The sequence below is a fragment of the Drosophila pseudoobscura genome, chromosome 5, assembly GCF_009870125.1.
Source record: "Drosophila pseudoobscura strain MV-25-SWS-2005 chromosome 5, UCI_Dpse_MV25, whole genome shotgun sequence".
NCBI classification, from domain to species: Eukaryota; Metazoa; Arthropoda; class Insecta; order Diptera; family Drosophilidae; genus Drosophila; species Drosophila pseudoobscura.
Window position 1 is genome coordinate 1,110,215 of NC_046682.1, and position 25,759 is coordinate 1,135,973.

The window sequence follows — 25,759 nt, forward strand, 5'->3', positions numbered from 1 at the left end:
TGCAAATGCATAAATTTTGTTTGCGTACATAGATATGCACATACTAACATACAAGTATACATATGTACATAACAAAAAATAACAAACATAATAAACAGCATTTTCTTTCAAATGTGTACATAGTATTGACATACATACATATGCAAATGGAGAGCTAATAGTGGAAGCACACGTACATACATATGTAAGTAAAACCCACGCAATGCAATCAGACGGACAAAGCAAAAGCGAAGGCATTCTATCACAGCGAGTGTATGCCATGGATGACCCATTAGAATATCGTGGTTTTTTTTGCAGGAGATTAGGTAGTTTACAGATCATTTATTTGATCGACCTCCCCCAGAAGCAGGGTTTTCTATTACATTCACAACTTATCTATTCGAAATTCATGCAAAACTACAAGCAAATGTGTGTGTGTATATCAGGTAAATACCAAAAGTATACAAGAGTGCTAGAAAGGAATACTTTGAAAAAGGCCGAAGTGAAATGAAAAACTATGACTTGAGAGCTCAAACAAATACTAATATTGGGGTATTTAAAAAAATATAAAATGATAAAGCAAGCAATGGGCTAAACATAGATAAATCAAATTTTTCGGCGCACCGAAATTTGCATTATCAGTTTTTTAATCTTTCGAGTATGTATATATGTATATAGGTAAAGTTATATATGTATACATATGTAAAGTTTTCTTAAGCTCTTGAAATTAGTGGACACAAATTGATATTTACTAGACTGCATCTTTAAGCAAATGCTACAAAGATTGATAGATAACCGACAACGTAGAACAAGATTCCTTAGTTTCTCTTGCTTAATTTATAGTAAGGTTATAGCTTTAGCATACAGTATACGAGTATTTACGATCAGACAAGCAGACAAGTGCATACAAGTGTATTATCTGTTTTTTTTTTGGCCAGAGGTTGAGCTTAACGCTTTTTTAAATTGTTTTTGTAATCAAAAATGTTCAATAAAATAAGAAGGGGCTTACAGCTTGATCAGTGTTGCTCTTGCTATATGGGACCGGAATCAAGCGTTCTTGCAATTCTCCGCCTATCACCTTTAATATTGAAGAGAGAAAGAGAGAGAGAGAGAGAGATAGAAAGTGAAATAGAAAACAATAAATGGGGAAGAAAAATACAGACACAGGTTGAATTTCAGTTAAGTGTTGCTGCCATAGAAAGTGTTTGCTACAAAGAATTTAACATGAATTATACTAGAATAATGTACATACATATATCTTATGTATCTTTAAATGGATGGTAGGTACTAAATAAGCTTATATTGAAAATTTAAAAATAGCACTAATACAATATATACGAAATAAAGACACAAATGCGGAACATGTTTTGGAATTCCATGTCTGTACAAGTGTGAGTATATTGTATATTGATGTGAATGTAGTAGGGATGGCCTCTGTCTTGGCATAGGGGGAATACTTTACTTAACCGCCCTCACAGTTTGTGCAGGTTTTATGGGTACAGGTACATATTGCTACGTACATAATCGTATTCCTTATACGCTAAAAGTTATGCTATTCACACAGATGTATGCTAGTTCAATGGGCAACAACTAATCCGTTTTTCTATGTATGGGTGTAAGAGGTAATGGAAAGAAGATTAAATTACCGATAAAAAATCCTTCATTGTAAAACCTCCTAATGTCATTTTGGAGCAAAAAGCAAAAAAAATGTTTGCGATGCTTTCAGTATACCCCTAAGCCAGTTTTAAATTCGGCAACAGTATAATCCGGAGTCGCACTTAGGCATGTTCTGCATATATGTATATGTAGTATTTAGCAACCACCATTAAAAATCCGTGAGTGTGTCGTATTCATACAATATGGATGAGTATGTATACCTACCAGAAACGGACAATTGAGGGCCCTTGAAGGTTATTGATCATTCATACAAACACTCAAGCCAGACAGACAAAAAATATATGCAAGATCCATTAGATGTACAGTAGTTAATAAAACGATTACTAAGTTATTATTATTTTTTTTTTTTTTTACAAATAAACAAGGTAATAGTATAAAAAGCATGCTTAAATATTCTAGAACGTATAAAGTATTTTACTGTTAGATTGCATAATTATCTGGATACTGCAGACTCATTGGATGAGCAAAGCGCATGGGTATAGCAAGCGAGACAAAACGTGAGTTACACGTATGTTTGTACTAATGCACTAAGCTACCTGTAAACTAATTAAATATTTGTTTTGGACTTATACGGTCGTTCCAACGCATTAATAGCTGGTTTCGTTTACTTCCAATCTTTCGATGAAAAAAATCGGTAAATTTGCATTTGATTGTCGTAATTTTATACTGGACGAACCGAATCGTATTTCGCATATGTATACATATGTAAGCCCCAAGAGAATAAATAAATAGGTTATTGGGATCGAAAAATGCACGAATAACAAAGTATTTAAACAATAAGCTAATACAGATAATAAGAACGAGCATTTTTAGACTATTGCAACACTGTTAGGGTTCAGGTTCAGAGTGTCATGGTCAGTCTGATTTGGGATTCGGTTCGAGAATAGGTTTGCCGATACCAATTCAAATTCAAATACGTGTGTGACTGACAGCCGCTGAAACAAGTAAGATTATTAAATTCGTGTCTCATTCTGTCCGTTCGAATGGTGCGTTTCATTGTGATTAATCCGCACTTGCTGTTGCAAAGTGTGAGCTATTTCGGAGAAACCTGGGGATATGGCAGGGACACGCGTAGATTGTGTGGTGGAGACCGGGCCGGATATGTTTATGGATGTAGTACGTCCATTGTGCAAAGTTAGATGCTGCTGCGGGTCTTCGTCAATATAAGATATGTCCAAAGGCAGCGGAACGCTGGTCAGATTCTGTTGAGGCTGCGGCGGTGGTTGTTGCTGCTGTTGATGTTGGTGCTTGTTGTAATTTGGGCTCAGAAGATTGAAATTGTACAATGGATGGCCCCCGCCCACTGGCACGCCTGTCCGAGGACTGCGTAAGCTATGCAAGCTGTGCATCGATCGGCGTTCGTTTAGGTCTTCCAAGGTCGATCGGAAAGCACGAATCACGCGCAACTGAAACAAATGAAATTAGACAACAAACGAACAGAAACAGAAACGTAAAGAAAACTACCAACGAAATAGCAATGCAGTCAATACATACGTACTTATTAACTTTAGTACATATATACATACATACATAAAACATCAATTACGCACAGTAAAAGGAATTAATAATTAAATAAAAAATCAAAATAGAAATAAAATGCAGACTTAACATAAGCTCTTAACTAAAATCAGATCAGTCTCGAAAAATTTTAAACTAATTAAATCACTGCAAAGTGCATCGCTGCATCGCCAGAAAAAGCTGTACCACGGAGTTAAAATTACGCATACTCGTACGTGCAGAGCTGAAGCGTCATGCGGGTGCGGGATTTTTCTGTTCGTTCATTGGACACGGACATTAGAAATAATGAATCTTTGGACGATGCGGACGAACGAGTGTTATAAATTTGCTGGAAGCTTTACCAATCATAATATGTATATTTGTAACTCACTATTGGCCACAGATACTAGATACGGGCTTTAAACAGCATAAAGCTAATCTGTGAGGTATAAGTATCTTTGCTTTCTTCCCTAAAAATGTATGCATGCTACTGCAGAAGAAAACTCTTTTAGGATTAGTTGGGTTTAGTAGAAGAAGCTGGTGAACACCGTAATATATGTACATATTTTAAGAAAAAAAAACAAAAACTCTATCTTCGGACTGCCGAATATTTCGTAACTTTGCAAAACGTTTGGATTTTACTCGTACATCATAGTGGAGATATTTCGTGCTTTATTAATCGGAAATGCATATTTATACCTTATACATAATATTGGAATCACAGTATATTCTCATATAGGTATTTTAAAAATATTCCGTGATGTGCTGTCTTATGACAGTTACATTATTTAAATTTATTTTTGCAAGGATATGATTATAAAAATATATTTAAAAAAATAATAATAATGTGTTATGCTGAAAAATATTACATTTTCAACACTAGTTGTAAATTCAGCCGAATCAAATATCGAAATTAGATGGAATGGGAGAAACTCACCAACCTGCAGTTACCACTAAGGTCCCTTGAACTATGTCTGTGTCTACTTACCTAAAATATTGCTTTCGAAAAATAACAAGTGAGCTACAGAAATGTATGAAATGCCCATATATGAATACATATATGTAGGAAGACACAATATACATATATTGACAAAATTGGTGACAACAAAGTAGATAACTGTGTCCGTAGATAACATACCAAAGAAATAAAGCGAATTCAGATATTTGGTCTAATCATCGGTTGTTTTACATACACAAATATTCAGTCATTCATCCAACATATGTACATACATATAAAACTATGTCCTTTGTCCTTTGTAAACTGTCTCAGGAAAGCAGCTAAGCAGTCCATAAATGTAATTCTGATTTAAATAAAACTAACGCACAGATAGGTACCGAAGACACATGTAGATACATTTAATGCATGTACATAACTCTTACACCCCCATGTTGATTGATTAATTTATCGCTTTGTTGCTTATAAATAAATTGTACTGAGGGGAAATAGCCTCCCCGGAAACAGTGGTGAGAAGGTCCAGTGCTCTCAATTAAGACACATTATCTCTGGTATCGGAGTCTGTGCAGTCGGACGGGTGGGGGTGCTGTGTACGTGCTGCAAGATAGGGAGGGACAGTACGGGGCTACTCACTATGCTGAAAAAGTAGTCAACTATTTAGGGACACCATTTATTACTATGTATTATCGACGTGCACAATGGTTCGTTCTTATACAGAGAAATAAAAATATAGTTACGTACGTTTGAATGCTTACAGGAAATAGAGAGCTGGACTTTTTTGTGTTGTAGGTAGTAGTAGAAGATAGTACAGTAGATATCAGAGTAAGAGAGAGAGTACGTAACATACATAATGTGGAGCGTAGCAGAAGACCCTTGTACGTTGTTGTGATGGTTGCTGTTGATGTTGTTTGTTGTAGTAGAAAGTAGTAATAGTAGTTGTTGATGGAAGCTGTTTTTGTTTTGTGGTTTTATTGTGGTGCCAATATTATTTTTTCATTTCTTTTGCAGAACTATTCAGATCCAATTTATTAAAGTTTAGAATCTATACACTGAAGAAATTTCTACCGTTGTTGTTACCATCCTTGACATAATTGTGAAGAAAATTGGCGTGTATGTTAACATATCATAAGTATGGGGATTTTGGTTATTGATGCTTTTTTGTTGCCCCTTTTTTTTTTAATAATTTTTTTAAATTATAGACATTTATAATCGCTGCAAATCCTAGCTAAGTACGTATAAGCCTACGAGTACATCAGTTTTTGATTTGGTTCTGTTCAATTCTGGTCTAATTCTGCATTTGCTACCTTAAATATTATTTGCATCTTTACGTCTACCTCCATGTTCTCACTAAGTACCATCGCCGCCTATTTATATTCAGCTACGTTTATAACATTCTTATTATTGGGTATATTTTATCTGTGTTCTGTTCCTTATTAGTTAAGTCCTTTAGACCGCTTTAATTTATTATCAACATACTTATGGATGTTTGAATGAAATGATACACACAATTTTAATTTCGTACATTTTAGAGTCCCTGTGTAAATTTGAGTGTACGAGTGTGTCGAGTGCGAGTATAACTGCAGGTTAGTTTAGTATTTATATAACATTTATGTAGAACGGTTGCTGATTTTATTGCAATTGTCAATTACACTTCAGTCTCTCGAATTGGTTCCGCCGGCTTTAAAATTACAAAAATTAACAACAAATATCTCATAATTACTTTAGAAACAAATCATTTCAAATTGAAATCACTCAATCAATAGTTATAATAAAAATTAAAATGTTAAAGTAAAATTTTTAAATCAAATTCAAATGATGCAAGATGTTTCGATACATGTGTACGAGTATATGTATGTGTGTCTCTATTTCATTGGGTTAAAAACAGATAATACAAAATCGTCTGCAGTCACAGTTTCAAGAAAATCCTATACGAATTATATATAGTAATTAGAAAATAACAAAAGAGTAGGCTAACTTCGGGATCCAAAGACTTCGATACCCTTGCAGACTGACCGATTGACTATCTATGGATAAACACACATGAGCTACAGTTCAACATGTACATTTGTTCCAATTGTCTTAACCAAATTTCTTTTCGCTCAACAAATGCACCTGGAGATGGTGATAATACATACATATCATATGTACATATACTCGTATGCACTATTCGGGCTATTCTCAAAAGGAATCATTTTTCTGCAGGGCTGTGAGTTTCATTTTTTCTTCAGCGCAAAATATGATTTTGCACTGAAAAAAATGTTCAACAGACTGTCGGATCTTTTTTTATATTTTTAAGTCGAAGCGTATTGTTTTTTTTTTTATTGAGAAGCGTTATAATGTTAATCATTCCCGCTACAAGGATTTAGTGGGTTTAACGTTCTGCAAATTTGTTAGAATCAAAAGCTAAATTTATTCAATATTATTTTAATGTATCCGCTGTTTTTTTTTTCTTTTTTGACTGAAAGGATCCTACTTTATCTGAATTCTGGTTTTTGCTTTATGCTTGCACATAAACACACTAAAAACTTGTGAATGCCGCGTGCCGTTATCTGGTTTAAACACATATGCTACATAGTAATACGTAACACTTTCAATCTGGATCAAATTATTTTATTATCCAGTATTTTATATCAGATCCTACGGACGAGTCGATGTACGCTACGCTATTACTGTCCATCTATCTGACTGATTAGCTCAAGAGACTTTAGAAAACAATTTTAGATTTACACAACTACAAAATATAAAACCTATAGAATAATTTCGCCCCATTATTTTAGTCTGAATATCCGCTTAGATAATCGAACTCGATGGTTTATTATACGGATGGAATAGGATCAAGAAATGTTGTTATTTAATGTTTCGATATCGTAGTACCTTAATAGAGTCAAATTAGGTACATGCATACATATGTACATACATATATACAAATATTTTAAACAAACCTACTATAATATATTTCGTCTATGATTTAATCTTTCGTACACACGAAAGAGAATACCCGAGAATTTCAAAAACATCATACATTGCGTGGGCATGTCGCGGCAAATTGATGCTCGGCTCGAGACTGGGACCAAGAAGTGCAAAAGAGAATGCCATCGCCAAAAACACAAAGTGATTGGCGCCAGAGCGCACGTGTAGACTGACAGGGACTGCTGCGCCGATACTCCCCAAAAACAATATACATTGCGAGTTTCGTTGATAAGACTTGTTTTTCTAATGCTGTTTTTGTACATGTATACATACTACATGTTGTTCTTGACTTTAATTGCTTGACTCGGTTTAAGAACAATGTAAAGCATTGTCATTTTGGGTTGTCATTATTTACCCTCAGTGCAAGGGATATTTAGTTGAAATTTTCGAAACTTTTATTTTATTTTCAATAACGATGTATATGATATTATTATAGCCCCCCTTCGAAACAAGCAACCACACTCACACAAAATGATAAAAGATGCTACGATTGAACAATAATGTTTTGTAGACATGTAAAACCATTAAGTATACCGTATTCCAGCATACTATAAATTTCATTAGTTATGTATTTACAGTAGCCAAAGCAAACAAAACTAGTCAAAAAACACACACAAATGAATGCTGTACGTATGTTCTTTATAAATAAATGTATGTTGTTTGTAGCGACTCTACTCGATATAGTGAAAGTGGCAGAGAAAAATGCATACATTTGTAGTATACTAAATATACGCGAAAACATTCAACAAAACGTCGATGTCTAGGTGTGCATGTGTGTAATTGAATGGGAATTGAAAATAAATATAATAGGGAGCAGGATGGGTTTTGTTATACAAAAAACACTGTCTAGCTGCCAATACATTAAATCATATAGACAATTCTTACCGGTACTGAAATCTGGTCGTTAGTTGAGTTTGCGCGAGTTTTCAATTATGAAGCACGGTTTTGACGGTTTGGGTTATCAATTATCAATTCATCAATGTTTATGAGGTATGTATTACAAGATTCAGACGTCAGGTTATTGTTTGATTATTTAATTTTTGTTAATATTTATTTGTATTATTTGTCGATATATTATATGATTTTTATTGTAGTAGATACACAATTATTTTTATTGATTATTCGTTCAATCAAACATTCAGGATTGGATTTTAGCATTTTAAAAGGACGAAAAATATGAAATGAATATTATCAATTTGTATAATATTTTAAAGTTTTTTTTGCATAGGTTTGAGGAGACTAGTTAATTGTTATGTAGGTTGCCTGTCAGATTTGTAGTATACTCTTTTATACATCCACAAAATAGTTTCAAATGTTAAAAATGCATAGGATACTGCAAGACCACACATAAATATATTTAGATACATAGTGTGCAATAATAGGGTGTAGAGGACCGGAGTTCAGGACTCCTGAAATACGAGTAAAAACTGGAGTAGGAAGACTACTGTGTATGTACATTTTTACATACAGCTCTCGTACTTTTAAACTTCGGAACGCTGCTAATCTCAATATGGAGGGATATAGGAAAGAGTATATTTAGTTTCGGTAGTGCCGAAAACAAATACATTTATTTGTTTATATTTGTTAAGATTGTGGAGCTGTACATTGTGTATATAGTAGAATATGCAAAGTATACAGAGAAATGTTTGTTTTCAATAACTGAAATACTAACATGCATCTATCAAGGAATTTAAATTTAAATTTAAATTTAAATTTTCTAAAGGACTAAACAGTAAAGAAATAAAAAATACATACATATGTATAACTGAATCATAAATCAAACCTGAATAAAATAATACAAAATCGATTAAAAAGTTGACAAGTTGGATAGAAAGACACATGAAAGTTATCGAAAAATAAAGTAAAGTACGTAATGCCAAGCAGATATAATCTTTTATGAGTATAACGGATACATTTACTGAAGTCTCAGTTAATGCTAATCCTTCCTAATGGTGTAAGAGTGTGCTTCAGTGGATTCTGTCACTCTAGTTGAATACGTGTGTGCGTGTATTAATTCTCCAATCACTCAATCTAATCACGTAGTAAATAAAAAATGATTCCTATAGAAGGATGCATTTCTTTGCTGGTCAACTTGAGCAAAATAGTGAGTAAATTGAAAGAGTTATGTATGAACAGGCATACATTAATGGTTTATTCTATCTTCACGCACAGTAGGCAATTTCTTTTGGTTTGATTTTATATTTCGCTATGAAAATGTTCGGGATAATCTGGAATCGTATTGTTTATCGGTTATGGAGATGTACAAAATGCTTAATAAATGGCGGCTTAAAAACTACAAAAGGAAATGTGTAGATCCAGACGTGATCCATCAAAATGTACTAAACACAGACAGAAACGAGTCAGACGTGGATTCAAAGAGAATGGCAGATAGAGAGAAAGAAAAAAGGGGTGGAAGAACAAGAGGGAAAGAGAGCAAGAGAAAGGGCTGTAGATGCAGTGGCTGGTGATCAAATTTGTCTACTGCAACAATAAGCTATACATAAATCGAACTACAAAGTTTTGGAAAGATTATAGTAGTCAAAAGCAACAAGATTGCACAACACAATTTCCAGGCCTACCCTAATCAATAATTTTACCTCAAATCAATCGAGCGGATACAATTTGAAACTTCATTCGCAGCATACATACATGCATACATATGTACATATACAGATGCCTGACTGATACGGGTGCATTTGTATCTATTGTGTTAAAGCTTAAGGAAGTAAATCAAAGACTCAATTCTTCGGCATGCCGAATCGGAAGATCTCCTTTGAACTTACTCCGCTGGACACACATGTATGGACATGCATGTAATTTTTACTTTTCAACAAAATTTCCATGCCTAGTTATCACTTCTTTTTTTGTATGTATGTATGTATGTATGTATATTTATCCTATTCTGTCTCCTCTGTCTTGGCCGAAAACCCACCATGTGTCTTTGCTGCGCAGTAAGAAATGTACCTACTGACAGAACACATGTATGTACATACGAATGAGCACAAAAAATAAGTTAAATAACGAAAATGGCAAATCATAGAACATACAAAATATTGTATACCAATTATTAACAAAAATAACTTAATTAAAGCCAATTAATCAAAAAACTGATTAATACAAGTCGACTATTTGACTTTTTTTCATTGATTGATCCGTATTATCTGTTGAATATTCTATATCAAATATAACAGAAAACCGAAAGCAGTCGCCTTGGTATTCGCCATGCGACCACAATGTATGTTTTTTTGGAAAACCAGCCTTAAAACTAAAGTCAAAGACATATGATGTACGTATTTAATATGTCAGCGTCTAAAAAAATCAAAATAAATAAATTATACCTAGGCATCTGTGTAAAATATGAGAATGTTATATGAAAAAGGGCACATAAAATACCCATGTAATGTAAATCAATTTAAATATATGTAAATTTAACGAAAAATCCGTGAATGAATTATAAAAAACGAAAATTAAATTTATAAATTAAAATATGACTACACAAGTTTATACTCGTTAGTTAATCGAAGAGTAAACTTTAATTTCTCGACATGAACATAAATGGACAAGCGGAAAGTGATACTTACTTGAGTCTGCAAGCGAGTTAGCCCACGAATCCATAGAATCTGTCCAGCTCTCGGCTTCTTATCGGAATCAATTGAGTCGAAGCGTTCCTCGCCTAAATTCATGGCATCTGTGTACTCCTCGGGATGGCCGCGACCCCACCTGAAAATTACATCTATTTTATTGAGGGTATTCAAGAGGTGTTTGGCGGGCCAACAAAAATGCCTAGCATAAAAACCCTAGCTTCATAACGATAATATAATACAGTGATCCGATTTGTATCATATTTGTATGCATATGCACATACATTTCATGTTCATGTTAAAAAAAATTAAAATGACACCAACATTATCTTTAAAAAACTTTTGCGACCAATCGTTCCAAATTTCGCTGTATTAAATCTTGATAGACAGACAAAGAAACATATGTTCATACACATGTATGTATATGATAAAAGACTCGGTTGTTGATGCTTATGAATAATACTTATACTATATATAGTACTTTAGTAACCTTACAAGATTCACGTCGCCTAAAGTTTACTTTTGCAAAAATAAAACAGCTTACATAAAAAAACGTACTGTTGCTCGGTTCAAGGTAACTGGAACCGTGGTCGGCCAAAAAAGCACAGTTTGAACTCCTGTTTTGGTCTTGGCCAGTTTTGGGAAGTCTAATTTCCAAAGAAACGAAATGAAAGCCGTACGACAATTCGTAATAAGCTTAAGATAAAAGTTTACTAAAAAAAACTACTAACTAAAGAAAATATTCCGAAAATGATAGTAATTTATTTTTTATAATTTCGAATATATATATTTATATATATAAATATTCAACCGAAAAACGAACTTTTCTCTGAATTTAAAAACTATGATATGGATCAATAAATCTCCGTAATCACTCCTAAGTAGAACTCATTCCAAATAAATTGCTCTTTTAGAAAGTACAAAATGTTGTAAAGGGTAAAAATTTAATTTCGAATTAGTTTTTATCAACCATATTCACATGACTATGCTCCGACCCACTATTAAAAGTTTCTAAAACAAAATATTCCCAGCGAACAAACTTAAATCTCTGCGCTTGACGAAAAAACATTTACCACCAGGGTGTGGAAAAATTATAAGAGCACGTTGGAATTGATCTATATTTACAATCATTTTAAAATTGGAAAGAAAAAACATTTTTATCTGCGTTAAACCGGGTAACTATTGAACCATTGGGTTGGTATATGTACATTTTGTAAATCAAAAATTGAATTTTTGGACGAGCGATTGTTTTAGTGGATTCTTCAAATATTATAAAATATTTATTTACATAAAATGTAAAAAAAGCATCAGCACATGTTTGGTTTGGCAGATGCAAGTCAATTTGAAACTTCAGAGAGTGGTGGCAGTACAGTCTAGATATTCATAAATATATATGTAAAAAAATAGGTACGGGAACGTTATACAATATGCTATACAATTTTACATACGAACACGAAAATAAAAAAGGGAGACAGACTAATACAAGTATAATACAATACAAGGGAAAATCGTCATGTAATCAATTTTGACTTTAGGACTTAAAAACCACCAAAATGTCTGATATTTCATTAATTTCAAAAACTTAAACATACTTACATATTGGGCAATATTGCTTACAGGAATTTAAGTGAGCAGACTACGCGTACCTTTCATCGTATACTGCCTGCATATATTTTTTAGAATATTTACTGTACATACATAAATTTTTTGTCAGCTTAGTATCAAGCTAAAAGTAAACGAGTTAATGCCTTAAAATACTTATTTAACAAAAATATTAAATGTAAACGTTTGAATAGAATCGCCGATTTTTTAATACTTTTATTGTGTAAAATCTAAAATACTGAAGCATAATACATAAATATACATGATATACCTTAAATAGTTATATTCGTAACGATTCCAACGTGAACAGAAACGAAAAAATAAATACAATATAGAATACGTATTCCAATATAGCTAAGGCTAAGCCAAAGGCAAAGAAGCAGTCCAACTTCCAAAAATCTCTATTGCGAGCGATAGCTAAATAACAAATTTTACCTAAGCACGGCACTGTTCCGATTAATTAATCTACATCATACTCGTACATAGGTAATGATGTTGACGGATTCTCAGGGTAGGTATTTGTGCTGAAGTCATTTTCTTGATCCGTTCGGTTTCCTAATTCTTATTCAAGTGGAATGGCTTTGCACATATGCACTTACATCTGTGCATATATGGAATTATCTAACTTTTTAAGCCGAGGTCCATTGAAAAGCGTGTGTTGGTCTTATAAGCTTTATAACAAGGAACATTTACTCACGATAGTATTTTGGGCAATTTTCTCGTAGGCACAGAGGTAATTAGTTGTCCCCAAACAAGTGTACCGATTCCAAAAAATACACACCAGAGCCATTGGTCTAGCGATAGAGCTCTTGTTGAGAAAGCCATTTTTCCATATTGAATGATTAGAACCTTACAGTGAAAAGATTAACCGGTTAACGATTTCACATATACATATCCAACAATTATACAATACGACATACCTGCGATATCATAGTGAATATCCAAATAGTGTAGAATATGGGATTCGTCAAAAGTCCCTCAATGACGTTGCGCTGCCCATGGATTTTTCGTGCATTTATTTCATTGAAAAGGGTCATCATGACAAACGTATTGAAAATAATGGTAAAGTGCTGTGTTGGGCCAGCGTTAAGCTCTTGGCCGCGACCGGATTCAATATCGAGTATCAAATCGCCTACAATTAGTTTAACAAATTAGTCGAAGATCTATACATATTATGTATGTAGAGTACAACTCACCAACGAAGAGCAGCGAAAATATTATAAACAGCTGATAAAGTGCCTGGCCCAAAATGTTTTTCATCATTGTGCGGGAAATTAAGGGTTTTGTTCGACCATATGGTTTACGGAGTAATAGATCTGGTGTCGGAAGCTCAGTGGCCAAGGCAAGCGATGCTAATGTATCCATTATGAGGTTAACCCACAACATTTGCACTGCCTAGAATTAATTTTTGGATGGAGTTTATTTTAGAGTTTATTGCCAGGACAGTTTTTTACAAAGACATACTTTGAGAGGGGAATCCTGCACAGCGCAGGCGCCAATAAATGCAACAATAACAGCGACCACGTTGACTGTCAACTGAAACTGCAAGAACTTCGCTATGGAGTCATAGACATTCCGGCCCCACATCACAGCCTTGACAATACTGCTGAAATTGTCGTCGGTTAGTATGATATCAGAGGCTTCCTTGGCAACGTCTGTGCCAGCGATACCCATGGCAAAGCCCACATCGGCCTTTTTTAGAGCTGGACCGTCATTGGTTCCATCGCCTGTCACAGCAACCACTTCACGATTCTCACTTACTGCGCTGTCAATGATACCTATAAAGCAATTGAAGTTCTATTTGTGATAAAGCAGAACTCGTATCTACTGTAAGCTACTCGGAATTACAATTTACATGGACTTTGTTTCGACTGTTGTACATACCTTTAACCAATGTATATTTGTCAGTGGGAGATGAGCGGGCCAAAACGCGTAATTTGGGCCACACCTTGTCTATAAGATGTTGTTGAATCTGTGCGGATGAACAAATTAGTTAATTTAATTCCGAGGGTCAGAGGCAGAGGCGTAGAAGGGCAACACTTACATCGCCATTGGTATCCCGAATGCGCCGGTTGAACTCTTTGCCTTCCAGAATGAGAAAGTCATCGTTGGGACGCAAGATACCGCATTTGCTGGCAATTGAGCGTGCTGTATTGATATTGTCTCCCGTAACCATACGGACAGTAATGCCAGCACGCTGGCACTTGCGGATGGCGTCCGGGACTTCGGGACGCACTGGATCTTCAATGCCAACGACGCAAAGGCAGGTGAGATTTGCCATGATGTTTTCCTCATCGTCCCAGTTTGGTTCGCCATCAATGTGGACTTCGTTCAAAGCTGCTTTCCCAGGCACAAAGTCTCGATAGGCAACAGATATGGTGCGCAGACCATCGCATGCCATCGGCTCAATGACTTCGCGTATCAATCTCTCCTGCATGTCCCTTGTAAACTTCTCCAAGGTGCCCTCGTGGCCGTAAATAAAAGCACATCTGTAGACAAAAAAAATTATAGCAAACTGACCAGCTAGCCGAATTATACACACTTTTTCATGATAATTTCTGAGGCGCCTTTCGTGTACAACCGATAGCCACCATTGGGTCGAGGTATCACAGTTCCCATGCTCTTGCGAACCGAATTAAATGTATAGACGCGCGTGAATTTATCCTCTGGGATTTCGTCCCGAATAGACTGATACTTGACTCCCAGTGCCTGGACAAAGCCCAAGAGAGAGCACTCAGTTTTGTTGCCAACCTGAATCGGTAGGTCTCCAGGGTTTTTTCCGCCCTTTTTACAAAAGAAGAACACACCCAATTTACAGTGGATCATTTACAGAAAATCATTAGTAAAGAATATAGATAATTACCATGATATTTGAAGTGTATGCCGAGTTGACTGATATCCCCATTGTGATCAAATTTCCCACGTGCTGTGGTATATCGCTGAGTGTGGGCAAGACCTTGCATAGTTTCTCACATATATAGGATTGCACCACGGTCATGCGATTGGTTGTAAGTGTGCCAGTCTTATCTGAGCAAATGGCAGTGGCATTGCCCATAGTTTCGCAAGCATCTAAGTGACGAACCAGGTTGTTGTCCTTCATCATTTTCTATTGACACGAGAAAAGAATAGAAGACAGTTGTGAAACGAGTCCATGTGTTTGATGTGACATCCAACTGACCTTGACCGAGTAGGCCAGAGACAGGGTTACAGCCAGGGGGAGTCCTTCGGGCACCGCAACTACTAATACTGTGACACCAATTATCAAATGCTTCACTAGGTTATTGGCATAGGTGTTCTTCCAAGGCTTCTCGTCAATTACAAACGTTTTAATGCAGAACTGAATTATCAAAATTATAACCGTCAGCACGGCAATGGTTGAGCCAGCGTAGCCGATCTGTATAGCTAGTTTCGTCAGCTTGGCCTGCAGCACAGACTTTTCCTTCTTGTGTCCTGTTTCAGCGGGTGCGGATGTCGAGGATGATTGCGGCACATGGTTTCCATCTGACTCGGACTTGGTTCCCTCGCTGACTGGCTGTCGCTGCGACGACGCTTGGGTTTGGGTCCCCTTCATTGGGGTTCGACCATCGCTTTCACCTGCGTGGTCCGCAAATAAGTATTATGTTCAATTATTTACTACATAGCTTCTATCACATACAACTTTACGGATAAATGACTGATAAACAGGCTTACTGTACAGTATACTCATCTGCTTTCAAATCGTGTAATAAGTAATTTTTCAATATAGCAAGAGCTTTGGCAAAGTATCGGACTGGGGTGGGGTAACGGACGTCCATATGTATATACAGTGATGGGGCTTTCTAGGGCGAAAATAAATCCGGTTTCAGGTGTAGTTTTGAAATGCTCTCAAGTTTAGCATATTCAATTCTATTCTTAATGCAGGAGAATACCTACGAGACAGAGACAGTCTTAGCATTCTGTATGCACTGTCAATATCAACGATTAAATATTGGATGGAGCCAAGATCCTAGATCGTCTTGGACGATCGATTAGTAGTGTGGTTGCGCGTATTGCAGGTAGATTTTATATTATCCAAAGCTAAGAAGGGGCTTGGTTAAAGATGATTTCGCTCAACTAAGCTCTTCTCTGAGGCACAAGCTGATATTTTCTCGTTTTGCCAACTACTTTAATCATGCTTCGTAAATAAACAGATTAGGCACTTTTTGGCAGTAAAGATTTCACTTAAGATACATATGTAGATGTATATGTATATAGGGCATATAGGGAACCTTATCACTGTATATACATATGAGGTAAGATTACAAACAAAATCATAACACGAAGATAATTACGAAGTGATTCACCTGTCAGACTCTTGTTTGCTTGTTTGCTGGCCTTTTTAGCTTCTGAATATCAATAGTGATTTGCATGTCGTTTAGTTATTATTCCATTTTAGTCAATTCGATTAATTTTATTTGGGGTTTATTAGATTTGTATTTTTGTTGGGTTTTTGTTTATTGTTGTGGCCGAGTCGAGATCGAGGTTTTAATTTGGTACAGGTACATTGGTTGGTAGATTGGTTTATTGGTTGATTGATTGGTCGGTTGGTTGGTTGGTTGATTGGGGTAGATGGAGGAGTTCAATGATGGATCAATCAATTCACATCATGCAATTCGCAATTCGTATGACAATTGGAATATGAAAAAATAGGAACAACGAAAAATAAATAAATAATAAATATATGTATAATATAAATATTTGTAGCAGTTTAGTGAGATAGGTTTTACTATAGCTAATTCAAATGTTTAGCAATTTCCACAAGATTTATGACGTGTTTTACACTAACATACTAGTACATTCATACATCAAATGATTGCTTTGGAATTGAAGTTATAGCCAAATTTATCACATTTACTTTTCTCAATCACTGTCGATCTTATATGATATACTATTGTGACATATGTTTTGTGATACATACCCTTCTTCATCTTTTTGATTTCAGCTTCCTGCTCATCGACAGCGGCTCCAAGGAGTGTAAAAATAATACCCGCCTGAGAGTTGACACCAACAGCTGTGACAATCATTTTTCCACTGCCTTCCATCACGTGTGTGCCGGATAGAACCATAGGATCAACATCTGGGCCTTTCTTTACATGATCAGATTCACCAGTTAGCGAGGATTCATCAACCTTTATGGACAACACAAGTGCACATTAAAATACATAAAAGAAAATCTAATAGGAAGTAGCCTTACCTTTAGATCATTACTTTGTATAAGGCAACCGTCGGCTGGCAACAGATCGCCATATTTAATCTGTGCAATGTCGCCTACGAGAATATCACCCACCGAAATTTGGCACACTTCACCCCCTCGGATAACCGAAAACTTGTGCTCGCCCTCAATTCGGTTCTGCAAGCCCCGGAACTGTCGTTCCTTTGAGTAATCGTTAAAGGCTGTCACTATCACAACTACAATAACAGATATGAGAATGGCCAAGCCTTCGATCCAGCCATGGTGTTCTTCCTCCTCTTGTAGTACAGCTGTGTCAAAATATATATATAGAATCGTTAGATTCGGCTGCCAGCTGGCAACTGCCACAGGTGGGATCAGGAAATCCAACACTTACGTGCTTCATCGTCGGCGGGTTTATAAAAAGATAGACCAAGCGATACTAATGCAGCTACCTCTAAAATAATAAGTGTTACATCCTGAAGAGCCTCCCAGACCAGTGTAAGAAAGGTTTTTGGTGGCTTCGGTGGTATTATATTCGAGCCGAATGTCTCGCGTCTGTGCTCTTCGTCAGCCTTCGAGCCACTTAAACCTAAAATGAATATAACGTGAACCTAAGCACAGTGTGTACTATGAAAGTACTTTCCTTCATTCGGAGATGTGTATAACTTTTTGCAGAGTTCGTGAATACCACCAAATTCACCAATCATCGCTACACCTTCCCGTCCGCGATGCTCCATGAGCTCGCGTAATTGCTTAAGTGATATTCCATATTGCGCCGGTCTTCCATCTATGGTGGCCATTTGTTATTGTAGAAACTATAAATGAAACTCGATATATTAACATCATTTTAAGACTATTTCCAAATTAAGACTACAAATTAAAGACTGAAAGCTGGAACATATAGAGCCGCTCCTAGGTCCGCGGCTTTTCTTTATACCCAGTACTCAGTAAGTAAACATACATATATTTGAGTTTATGATTTATGTAATTTATTCAGAATAGTTTTGGTGGTGCGAAAGAGGAAAATGAATTTTTTGGCAAAAACAAAACTTTTAGAAAAATCGGTCGAGCCATTTGCGATATTTGTATATATACAAATGTATATTCGATTTTGTCCGTTTCCATTTTTCTTTTCAATTTTTTTTTGTACATTTGTCTTTTTTTTCTTTTCTTACACTAACATCATGCGTTTTATCTCGACAGAGCGCGTGGAAGGCGTTGAATAGCCACTGAAATTTAATTTATTACTTCTGGCTATAAAGATCCCATCTAATCCAGATGTCAATCTGCTAGACATCATCATTTTCTAAGATTATGCGTTTTTGGTTTTCGCGTATCATCAAATTTGTAGATGGCACTCCCCCCCTTTGTGAGGGGGAGCCAAATTTGGAAATACACTTGCAACAGTAGTCAAATTTGGTTGCTCCAGCTCTAATTGTCTCTGGCATCTAGGCTCTCAGCGGGGCGGACGGACGAACAGACAGACATGGCTATATCGACTCGTCTATTACCGGGCACTACGCATTTAAATACATATACACTACTGGCCAAAATAATAAGTACACGCTTATGAGCTTTCTTTTACGTCCTATAAAACTTTTCTTATAAACATAATTAAAAAATCAAATTTACTTTTAGTTTTCTAACCTACAATAGACTATAAAAATGTTTATCATAAGCATTTTTCATTTCAAATAAATGTTTTATGACCGATTAAACCTTAAAAACATAAACAAGTTCTGGCCAAAATAATAAGTACACAAATTCTCCAAAGCGAAAAGCTAAAAGCGTATCAAAATTTTTCTACTTTTTTCTTATAAGTTATAATCTGTTACTAGTATCCTATATAGCAACACTTATTTTGGATGACTTCGGGCCATTCTTCTTAGCATACTAGCAATAAGTTTGCGGCAAGTCTCCACTGGAATCTCACATCACGTTTTTTGCACAAATTCTCCACAATTTTTTTTTTACCAAAATGCCCATCCATCAAAAATTTAAGCATAGCATTTTATAAAGGTGGTTCCCCACTTTAATTTTTTATTTAAATATTTGGCAAGACTGTAACCATTCCATATATAAACAATTGGCATCCATTTACAAAAATTCAAGCTATACCATAACAAACTAGCACGACACCAATATACTAATTTTTGGCCAGTAGTGTATGAACTTCATGAAAATGCATGTCACATTACAGCGACTGCTATAGGAGATTATGTGTGCACATCACATCCTGTGACAATATAAAACAAGCTGCCAGATGTTGCTGACCTCTATATGGAATACGACCCCTCCCTCCACCCACCTCTCGCTCGCTCCCGCTGGTGATCGTACTCGTTCACACTCTCATTCCCACACCTTGAATGCAAACTACATGCGTATTTCGCCTCTTTTTACTTAATATGTAGATATTTAAACGAAAATAAATTGAGTACCGGGTGTCTGAAGAACAACTACCTCGAGTATATGTAACTATCAAATCTTTTTAATAAAAACGAATTTTTATTTTTAATCGCTCGTGAAAACAATTTTATGGTGCTGGGTGCAGGTATTTGCATACCACACAGATATTTTTAAGGTACTGAAGTTACCAAAGTTCTACCACGAACTATTTCGGACAGTCTCATACTCGTATTTTATTTTGTGTAAAGATAGTGAATGACAAAATGACAACTATCTAGAACGAATTGGAACGATCCGGCTTCGTCTGTTGTGCGATAGCAGAGATATGGTTTTCGTTTATGGTTTAAGATAATGAAGAAGTGTCTCACAATCAGCTGTCTTCCACAATCTAATGACGTCAAACAATACCGGTACTAACTAATTCCGAACGGTAAATACCAGACGAATCAGTGATGAGGTATCTGTATCCAAAAATAGAATTTCGTCCGTATGCATATACTAGTTTGTGTATGTATGTATTATTATTAAAGGTAAATAAGTATGTAAACTTGTCATTGCTTGTTCAAGCTAAGGCGGAATAAAATGCTTGCAAACGCATGCACGTTTGTACGTATGTACATAATAAATATATCTAAGAACTCTACAGCAGTAAGAAAGGTCAGCTTCGGCCCGGACCGATGATTTATGTAGATATGTACGATTTCAGGTGTAAGTGACGTCTGGCAAACAGATGGCCATTCCGATCTTTTCTTAAATGGAAATTAAAAGTAATATTCCTAAACCGATTATCGAAGATGTAGAACCTTTTCTCAAATGTACTTCACGGTTGCAAATATTTTCTTTTCAGCGTTGTATGGTTTCGTAAGGGAATAAAGATATACACACGTATGCGCATATTTGTGAAATGTACATATGCATGTATGTACCGTTTATCCGGCACAGATTTCATGTGCACATATGTCTGTACGTCTTATATATTATAAATGTATGAATATATTCTTAAGCGCGTACACACACAAATTATTATGTACATAGAAAATAGTACCACGCCTTGTAACAAAAATATACATATGATGTAGAGTCCCGTAATATTGAATGCGTTTTCTTTTGAATTGTGTTTTCTAATCACATGCACATACCAACACACTTAATAAGTTTGCAATTTGGTACAAATTCTTGCACTGAAAAGTGGCGGCAACGCAAAGGACAACACAACCCAGCGATATGTCATCGACACCTCAGACAGAAACTTACGTCATACGTCATGACGTACATGTAAGCGTACCCTGCGTATTTGCAGTGGTATTGGCCACATTGGCATTGGAATGGATATATGTATGTATGCATGAATAAATATCCATACATACATATGTACATATGACAAGCCTTCAAACAGATTACCCCTATACACTCGAATATATTGATTCTGATACTAAAAAAGTAGCTTCAATCTTATAAATGGACTAGTTGGTTTTATGCGTGGGCGTGGACAAGGGGAGCCACTTGTTTATACGAATATAGATGATATCATATCACATCACATCAAGTTCCGTTCCTGACCGCATTAAATATCTAAATTCCTTGACACATAACGTTTGTACATTTCTATGTTTTTTAATTATTAACATACACAATAAGATGGGTTTTTTATGTTACACGCCTAAGTAAAAACGCCGCGAAACGGAGTAACTATTTAAATTATAGGAGCCGAGTTGCTATTTTCTTTTTTTAGATTGAGCAGGCCGACCCTCAGAAATATACCGAAACATACCGTCTCATTTAAAAAATATACCGTAAATATACTGACGAATTCAAGTTATATTTTACATATTCCTCGTTTTTGATCTTCCGTGGAATATTACTAGCTAAATAGAATTTTCAGCCATGCTCACATAAGTTTATCCGATTAGTGAATCTATATTCTAATTGTCTGATTTATTTTAAACACTTGCTTTTATTGCATTTTGCGTAAAAAAGGTTTAAACGAAATTGGTCAAACAAAAAAAAAAAAACGAAAGAGGATAGTCGTTCCAATTGCTTAATGTAGAGATTCCGTTTAATAATTCTGTCTAACTAAAACCTTTAGTTTTGCCCACGTAATTTTAGGCCATTGATGAATCAATTTTCTACTTAATTGGCTAATTGTTAGTCCTTGCTTTTATTGTATTCAGGCTAAAACAAGGTTTAAACAATGTAGTTCAATAAAAAAACAGTCGCTTGTACACCCTATTTCGTTAATTTCATATGAAGATAAAACGTAATTTATAAAGACCTGTTCTCAAATTGATATGTTTTAGACATATTTATGTACATACATATATTATTAGTATCTTGTATATATTTATCTCGATCCTGATACCTACGGAGACTGGGATGACAAACATTTTCTCAATTCTATATTCTATTCAATTTCCTTAGGGTATGAAAATTAGTGTTGCCGGTAATCATTGTTGTCAACCGGTTATTCACCAATAAATACTCATAAGTGATCTTCCGTCGAATATTTCCAGCTATATATGGAACATTTAGCAATGCCCACATAATTTTATACGATTGATGAATCAATTTTCTACTTGATTGGCTTATTCTAAATATTCGCTTGTATTGGATTTCTATATAACGTTTCAAATTAAATTTAATAGATTGATGAAATTGACAAAATATTCCATTATTTACCGATATACCGTAAATATACCGTCGGTTCAATTTTGACCTAAAAAATACCGAAACATATTAAAAATACCGTAAACGGTCACCCTGGAGTCGAGTTGCTAATTTCTTTTTTTAGATTGAGCATGCCCGATTTTACGATAAAACATGCGTCAATAATTTCAAAATATACCGTAAATATACTGACGAATTATTTTTATTCAAGTTCTATTATATTCATCGCTTCTGATATTCGACTATCGGCCCAGAACTCATAATTTTATCCGATCGATAAATCAATTTCCTACAAGACTGGTTAATTTTAAGTTCTCATCTTTATTGGATTGTTTATAACATATGGTTTAAACACAAAGGGTCAACAACCATTTCCACCAAATTAGTTGTTATTACATGTTCCCTACATACTAACAACACCGTTGCTACATATTAACTACATTTTTATCTAATTACCAAAAGCGACATCTGAGGGAGAGAAGTGTTCGTTTGAAAAATGTTTGACCGGTTTTTTTTATATAAGCCCAATGGAAGTGCAGTATGGAAAACCTCCGTTATCCACTTTTGACAAGACTTTTTTTTAAACATTTTTGAAAAAAAATAATTTTAAAGGTGTGTGAGCTAGACATGGTGTTTAAACTGGCAGCGTCTTACGTTACCCTCAGAAACATACTGAAATATACCTTCTCATTTTCAAAATATACCAAAAAATACTTATGAAGAAAACATAGCCCAATTAACCCGCCTCTATTTAAACAAGCGAAAATCTTTAGTTAAAACGCGGAAAATATTACTGTTTTTAAACCACGATATTGTTCACCTGAACTGTGATAAAATTCTTCAAGCTTAATAATATTCGTGCCCGTATATAAATACCCACTGGACGACTATGGGTTATGCGGCTCCTTCTCTGATCGGAATTTTAATATTCTGTTTGATATCACTAGCTAGATAGGACACACAGCACTGAACACATTATTTCATTCGATAAATTTATCAATTTTCTACAAGATTTGATATTAAAGGCTTCGTTTTATTGGGTTGTGTCTAAAATAAATAAAACGTAGGGAACAGATACCGAATCAAACCGAAGAAGAGAACCAATCGGTAGAGCTGCGCGCCAAAATATTTACGTACATTTTTTAAAAGGAGAATAGAGCACCAATTAATAAATTAATATTTAATATATAGTCCAGTCTGAAAAAAAACCGAAGACGAATATGCTCTTCCATGCGAATATGAAAGACTGCAGTACTTTGTTAATCGACACCGCTATTTGTAGAAGCTTTGAACAGACTCTGACAGCTGCTTGTCTAGGTTATCATTATCTTATCTCAGTTATTCTGCACTGCACTGCGGCGTTGCGATAAAGTAGCGTAGCACAAACATTTTCATACACTTCCAGATAGTTTATCTTGCACATGTAAATAAAGATTCTTACCAGATCAGTACCTATAATATTATTATTATTTCCATATCATGAAACTAATATATATATCTAGCTAATGTGCCCATTAAGCTGACGCCCGGTTTTTGATGATTTAAAGTGTGGTACTTCTTATTTTTAAGCCGGTGGTGGTTTGTTTTTTAATTTAAGTCTCTTAAAGTCTTAAGTCTCTTGGGTCCTCCGAATAAGGCGGAGAGAAACTTGGATTAAAACCGTATTCATACCTGATTTTGCGGAAGAACGTTGAGAATTATAAGGCTTATGGTTTTGTCGCATCCGGACCGCTTTCTTTAATACTTTTAACATATTTTGTTTCTTTAAAAATAATCACAAACTTTTGTTGGAATACTTTGATTTTTCTGCATTTTTGCGCTGACTTAGTATAAAACTCAGATTTCCAGTATATTGTATGGTTAATAGGCTCACACTGAGGATATCCCGGGGGAACAGTGTGATTTTTTAACAGACGTGAAACCCCGACTCAAACTGGCGCCATACATATGTATAATAAACGTTACTGTTTGGAATCCCTTAGAAATTTCAGCAGCTCTGTTTGGACGGACGAGGAAACGCGGGTTGGGATGTCAACCCAAACGTCGGTGGAAAGCGTGACTGCTACCACCGGCGGGCACAGGGAGGAGCAATCCAGAGAGCAGAGAGAGTGCTGTCAAAAACACTCCAGCGAGCAAGTGACAACGCGGGCCCAAGGTGGCCACCCTCCAGCCGAAGGCGAAGGCGAGTAAGCCTAGAGACACTTCATTGTGGCCTTAATTGATCGCAGCGTCGAGAGTGGGAAGATGACGGCGGTGCAGTGGAAGCTACTTCACGCGCAGCCTGTTGAACCACTCTTCTCGCGAATGATAAGTTTTACATTAAGCTAGTTTACACTTGAAATATATACGAAAATATCGGAATTGTAGAAATTGTAGTTGTTCCACACCCTGAAGTCTTTTCTTTCCCGCCTACTAGTACGGTCATAGTTCAATGTGCCCGAAGACTAGAAAAAGGGAAGGGACCAAACTGAGCACCTCAACATATATACGGACGGCTCCAAGATGGACGGAGGAATTGGAGCGGAGCCCAGGCGCAAGTTTGTGCCATCAGGAAAGCAACAGAGGTCGCTCTGCTTGAAGAACGACCACACGATGCGGTCAACCTATTCATCGACAGTCAAGCGGTGATACTGTTAGTGCGAATACTCCCAGGTCACTGTTTAGCTGCGGCGCACGCTACAAAGGAAATGTGATGAACCTGTCCGGCCCTCTTAGGGGCAAGGAGAAAATAGCTGGGCGCCCAGCAGCTAGCATAACTGGAAGATGGCTCCAAGATGGCCACAGAAACTACTGGCCAATACCAAAAACACCGCGAGTCTCAAGGACTTATAGATCCCATAGGCACTTCCGCGACGGTTCATAGCCCTATCCGGATAACTAAGGGCCTAACCTATATATATTTTTATCAAAACAACTAGCATTTTTTATTTATTTATTATAACGAATTCCAGATCAATGCGATTATAATAGGGAGACTTAGCGATACGGGACTTGACCGATTTAAGACGGTGTCGATTGAAGACGCGGTGGGGTCGGTTCAAGACTTTGTCGGATTGAAGATTGAAGAAGTGATTTCTAGATCAAGACTAAAATCAAAGGCAGGCGGCTAAATTTCCCGTGCCCTAATGCAAGCAAGAGCGCGACAGATTGACAGGGCGATAGATAAGGCGAAAGAAAAAATGACGCGATAGAAAGGCTGGATATTCTGCTGCCTTGAGGGAGCACATGTCATGTGCG

General features: G+C 35.9%; 1 protein-coding gene and 1 long non-coding RNA gene across 3 annotated transcripts; one reads left to right on the plus strand and one right to left on the minus strand.

Moving 5' to 3' along the window:
- Positions 1 to 1,949: 1,949 nt before the first annotated feature.
- On the minus strand, positions 1,950 to 21,623 carry PMCA (plasma membrane calcium-transporting ATPase 3). Of its 2 annotated transcripts, XM_015188784.2 has the most exons (18): positions 21,489 to 21,623; positions 18,096 to 18,267; positions 17,847 to 18,041; positions 17,474 to 17,760; positions 17,198 to 17,408; positions 16,584 to 16,625; positions 15,440 to 15,855; positions 15,125 to 15,367; positions 14,804 to 15,045; positions 14,306 to 14,750; positions 14,146 to 14,233; positions 13,726 to 14,039; positions 13,458 to 13,656; positions 13,182 to 13,393; positions 12,959 to 13,110; positions 10,660 to 10,798; positions 7,964 to 7,975; positions 1,950 to 3,062 (listed from the first exon to the last, which is right to left on the minus strand). In XM_015188784.2, the coding sequence occupies exons 2-18, from the start codon at positions 18,250 to 18,252 to the stop codon at positions 2,610 to 2,612; spliced, it is 3,807 nt and encodes a 1,268-aa protein (XP_015044270.1). In that variant the 5' UTR covers positions 18,253 to 18,267; positions 21,489 to 21,623; the 3' UTR covers positions 1,950 to 2,609. The 2 variants fall into 2 exon arrangements, with proteins under 2 accessions (XP_015044270.1, XP_002132194.2); XM_002132158.3 differs by lacking the exon at positions 16,584 to 16,625.
- On the plus strand, positions 18,267 to 20,947 carry LOC26532798 (uncharacterized). Its single transcript, XR_001453435.2, has 2 exons — positions 18,267 to 20,625; positions 20,706 to 20,947. It is a non-coding gene; the product is annotated as an uncharacterized lncRNA (long non-coding RNA).
- Positions 21,624 to 25,759: the final 4,136 nt, after the last annotated feature.

What these genes read in the sequence shown, in the direction of transcription:
- PMCA (XM_015188784.2), bottom strand. Translation starts at nt 18,252, where the DNA reads ATGGCCACCATAGATGGAAGACCGGCGCAATATGGAATATCACTTAAG. An exon ending in ACCCGCCGACGATGAAGCAC is followed by an intron (nt 17,761 to 17,846) that starts GTAAGTGTTGGA and finishes ATTTTGACACAG; the next exon opens with CTGTACTACAAGAGGAGGAA. An exon ending in CATACACTTCAAATATCATG is followed by an intron (nt 15,046 to 15,124) that starts GTAATTATCTAT and finishes TTTTGTAAAAAG; the next exon opens with GGCGGAAAAAACCCTGGAGA.